The 5,139-nt window shown below is 37.4% G+C and overlaps 1 protein-coding gene across 5 annotated transcripts in view; it reads left to right on the forward strand.

The window, feature by feature from the left end:
• Nucleotides 1-4,351: 4,351 nt before the first annotated feature.
• Nucleotides 4,352-5,139, forward strand: part of lrch1 (leucine-rich repeats and calponin homology (CH) domain containing 1) — a 99,084-nt gene continuing 98,296 nt past the window's right edge. For all 5 annotated transcript variants that reach the window (XM_034885152.1, XM_034885153.1, XM_034885149.1 and 2 more), the window contains exon 1: nt 4,352-4,776. In XM_034885152.1, coding sequence (XP_034741043.1) covers nt 4,554-4,776 — 223 coding nt within the window. In that variant the 5' untranslated portion in view covers nt 4,352-4,553. The remainder of the gene's footprint in view (nt 4,777-5,139) is intronic.

Here is a 5,139-nt window from a genome sequence, read left to right on the forward strand (position 1 = left end):
GCTATACGTTTTAATAGTTTTAGAAATTGTGCCACAAGAATCACGATTAGCGCTTAAGCATTCAGAAAAAACTGTAATCGCTCAAACCTAAATCCATGGACCTCCACTGAAAAAAGTGTTAAATGTCCCATGACATGGTGCTCTTTGGATGCTTTTATGTAGACCTTAGTTTTCCCTAATACTGTATCTGAAGTCTCTCTTATATAGACCTTAGTGGTCCCCTAATACTGTATCTGAAGTCTCTTTTATATAGACCTTAGTGGTCCCCTAATACTGTATCTGATGTCTCTTATAGACCTTAGTGGTCCCCTCATACAATATCTGAAGTCTCTCTCCCAAAATTCAGCCTTGGTGCAGAATTACAGCCACTAAAGCCAGTCCCACAATGAGCTTTCCTTAGTATGTGCCATCTCTGAGTCTGTATCATTTTGGGGGGGCTGGAGGTGTACCCTTGACCAACTGCCACTTTGCTCATTTGAAAGCCATGATAGCTCTCTCTCACGGGCGGGCAAATTCTCTTGGCGGGCAAAACAAAGAAAGGAGAGGTAACCTTGCCCCTTATGACCTCATAAGGGGAAGCTTCCAGATCAGATTCCCATCTGAGCTTTCATTTTCTCTAAGGCAGAGCAGGATACCCAGGGCTCGGTTTACACCTATCACCATTTCTAGCCACTGGGGGACCATAGGCAGCCTCATGAAGGGACATTTTCATGCCATGGGACCTTTAATTTGTGGTTTGAGTCTGCAAACAGATTAATGTTGCCCTAAATACTCAGACATTTTATGGGACCCCGAGGGATAGTACTGAGCACCCACGGGTGCCAGACTGCCAGAAGGCAACAGTTATTTAAAATGACTTTACTAATTTATGGCTTTATTATTGAGGTAATAGGCGCGTGTGTTTCTGGGTTTCTGTCCATTTCCTAAGGTTCTGAAATGCAATCATTGTTTGACTCGTTTTTTTTTTTTTAAAGGACGTGCGCCCGCGAGCTCCCACAGAGGAAAACATTGATAGGTGCTTGTGCCGGGGTGGAATGTAACTGAGTACATTTACTCCATTACTGTACAAACTTACTTAAGTTTGAATGTTGAGGTACTTATACATTACTCAAGTTTTTGTTGTGGCTACTTTCTACTTTTACTCCGCTACTTTTCAGAAAGAAATATTCTACTTTTTACTCCGCTACATTCATCTGACAGCTTTAGTTACTAGTAACTTTAGTTGCGCCGCTACATTCACCTGACAGCTTTAGCTACTACTTACTTTAGTTACTAGTTACTGTAGTTACTCCGCTACATTCATCTGACAGCTTTAGTTACTAGTTACTTTAATTACTAGTTACTTTAGTTACTCCAATACATTCATCTGACAGCTTTAGTTACCAGTTACTTTAGTTACTAGTAAGGTGGTAGAAGGTGGTAGAAATCAGGGCAGTGGTGGCCTATAGGTTAGAGAAGAGAGCTTGGTTGGCACCGGATCAAATCTGGATGGGGAAAGTGAAAGTGCAGAGCTTGTCCCTCCACTGCTCAGTGCAAATGAGAAATTGCTCTCAATCGACTTACCTGGATAAATAAAGGTTAAAAAAACAATAAGGTAAGGTTAACTTGTATAAAGTACTCGAAAGTTGTACTTTGTTACATTACAACATTGGGTAAGATGGATCTACTCTGAACTCTTCCTCTGAACAGCAGATGTCGCTGTTGTTGTTTTACCACCACTGTTTCACCGCTACATGGCCCAGTGCGCAGCCGCAGTGAGTGAGCTGCACTCTGAACTCAGAGAAATGCAGAGTGAAACTGGAAACGCAGACAACCTGGCTTCAGAATAAAACATATGAGGCAGTCATTTAAACCCTTCTAGTGTCTTCCCGTCAAAATTGAAAATCAAAACTTTGTTGACGCTTTATATCAATGTTTTTAATTTTTTCTTACACTTAAATGCTTTTGACGTTTTCAACAAGTTTAGTTTTACAGTTATTTTTGGAATTTATGGTTAATAAACCTCATTTATAGGAAATGAAACCTAATGTTTGAGTTAGAAAAGTAGAAATTAGGAATAATTTATACCAAAATTAAAGGAATGTATATTGATAGATGATCACAGACTGGAATATGTCAACTTTTACTCAAGACTATTTCAAAGCCACTTAAATTTGTTTTTCAAATGTTATAAAATTGAACAAGACACCCCAAAATTAATGAAAGTAGAGATTTGTACTTACCAAAGAGCGTTGTGTGGAATCAATCATGTTATTTTGGGTAATAAAAAGAACATTGATATAGAAAAACAAGTCAATTTAACACAAGGACAACATGAGGGTCAATAAAATGAGTAGAATATTCAAAGTCAAAGTCAAAGTCAAAGTCTGCTTTATTGTCAATTTCTTCACATGTCGAAACATACAAAGAGATCAAAATTACGTTTCCCTCTATCCCACGGTGAAAACAAGACATATTTAACCAACTAGGTCCACGGACAAACATAACATTCAATAAACAATATAAAAAGTAAAAATAAGAAGACATATACAATGAGGATAATAAGAGCAGCAAAAATGGAGACAAAAAATTGGCAATTTTGAATACAATAGACAGTCAAAATAGTATAATAGTGCAACAAGTCAGGTGGTAGCCTAGTGGTGCTAGTTTTGTAAGAGCAGCAGAAATGTGTTCCGAAGTCTTTTCAGGACAACAGGACAACAACAACAACAACAAGTTGCAACAGTTAGAAACAGTCCTCCTTTAACACATTGCAAAAAAAGGCCCAAATGAATTATTGTTTACATTATTATTTTTTATTTCTACAATTTATATTAATTTTGCGAGTATATGTCTAACATTTCACTGTAATAAGACTCAAATATGACAAAGATGTTTCATGCTGTACTTTGACTGCAGCATTTGTCTGATAAATGTCATGACTTTTAAGCTGAATTTACAGCTATTATTGTTATTCACAGGCAGTTTTCTATCATCATGGTGCCAAGCCATCGAGAGTTGTAAGAGTAGCCTATTATAAACCTGTTTGCATACATTTGTTTATTTCGTTGAACAGTAAATCCATCACAACATCGGCACGTTTACACATGCATTAAAAAGAATACTAGCTTTGTTATTGTGCAGATATGGGAGATAACCTGTGATTGAATTACTAAAAAAATAAGTTAACATGGCTATAGTCTTTCTAGCTATTTCAGTATTACTGTAATGTGACTGTGGAACTGAGATTTTTCTTTGTAATGTGAGAAGAAAGTCTGCATGTAAATAAACTCATAAATATACTAGTCTGTACACGTCTTTATTGTAATTACTATACAAGAAATGTCAGAACAAAGCAGGGTCAAAAAAAAAATGTTGTCAATGTTTTTTTATGATTATATTCATCACAGAAGATTCTATTATCATCTATTTTAGATTTTATTTGCTTATCTTGTTTAATCGATTGTTGTCATTTAACATTGTAATTTTTAACCTTTTGTCTATTGTATAAATATCTTCATTGTATTATAACTGTTTATTATTTTAGGATGTTTATTATTTTAGGATGCCTATTAACATCTGGCTAGGGGACAGCCGATGAAAATTAGCCTATGGCTAACTCGGGTACGCTTACATTTGCTTTGAATGTTGATCAGTGTACATTGTCCCCTTTTCAAATAAACAAAAAAATGAAGAAAAAAAAATGACAGTTTTTACAGCTTGTGTTGTAAAGAATAAACAACATAGTTGGGTTTACACTTTTTTTTTTAATTGTATTATTATTTAGAAATAACTTTACAAACATTCAGTCATCACAGCTCATAACATAAGGTTATATAGAGAGAAAAAATGCAACTTGTATAGTTTAAGACCAAGTAAAACAGTGATAGGTACAATATAAACAAATCCATGAAGAGTACGTAATTTAAAAAAATATATACATTTAATTAAAATGTGACAGACTAACGAACCTCGTTATATTAACAGCAGATGTTTTTAATTAGATTAGAGTATATATCAGATATAATTAGTCAAATTCAAAGTCAAAGTATCTTTATTAGTCTCCCTAAAGAGAAATTTGTTTTGGACAGTGAGTAACATTGCTGCTATAGTTACAGACACACAACAACAAGCACAGGGTAAAACCATTAAAAGCCACGTTCATCGCTGCTCATTAATGAGCTTAACTGCGAGAGGAACACATGAGTTATAGCTTTCTTATTTGTTACTAATTTAAGACACTCCAAATATATGTCAATTTCGATTTCAAATAGTTTAAAACATGGTCTTTAATTGTGGTTGGCCTACACTGGAAGATGTTTTATTTTGAAAGTTACGAAAGGATATCGCCCCACTGTTTGATCCATGACGCTTCACGTACCGCGCAGACAGGGAGGCGGACGCGGCGGCGATAAACGAGGAGGAAACTGAACTCGCGGCACAGCACGGAACAGCAGGCCTGAAGAAGTCGGTACCCCGCTGTTTGCCTGAACGTTAGCTAGCTGTGCACGCGCTCTCTCTTTCTCGGATTTAATCGACACACACACCCGGAAAACAGCGGAGAGGGTGACATTATGGCGACGTTGGGACCGGAGTCGGTTCGCCCTGCTCTTTCCCAGCTTAGTTCCTCCCAGTCGCAGACTCACATCGGCGGCGCGAACCTGCCTCCCAACCGGGGTCTGGAGCGGGCGCTGGAGGAGGCGGCGGCCAGCGGCGCGCTCAACCTCAGCTCGCGCAAACTGAAGGAGTTTCCCCGGACAGCCGCCAACCACGACCTGACGGACACGGTGGAAGCAGGTACGCATCTCTCTAGCTCTTTTCCTGGGTTAAAAAAACAGAACACACCGGTGCTGGCCGGCAACGACTCTCAGTAACGTGTTAAAGCAGCGTTGTTTTTTCCACACTGAGCGTTTTACTTTATGTATAGACCATAGAAAATGAAATTGCATAGGTAGTATAGACCTTTTCAATGGAATTCCATTGCTAGGCAACAACATGGACCCTTGTTAGCTTCCTGTCAGACGATGTCATTTAGATTGCTTGTTTACAGCTGTAAACTGGTCAACAGTTACTGCTCTTTGTCAAAGAAAAAAAAGAAAGACATTTTTTTTTTAAATTTATATATATATACATGTATTTTTTATATATATATATATATAT

The sequence above is a fragment of the Etheostoma cragini genome, chromosome 11, assembly GCF_013103735.1.
Source record: "Etheostoma cragini isolate CJK2018 chromosome 11, CSU_Ecrag_1.0, whole genome shotgun sequence".
Taxonomy (NCBI): domain Eukaryota; kingdom Metazoa; phylum Chordata; class Actinopteri; order Perciformes; family Percidae; genus Etheostoma; species Etheostoma cragini.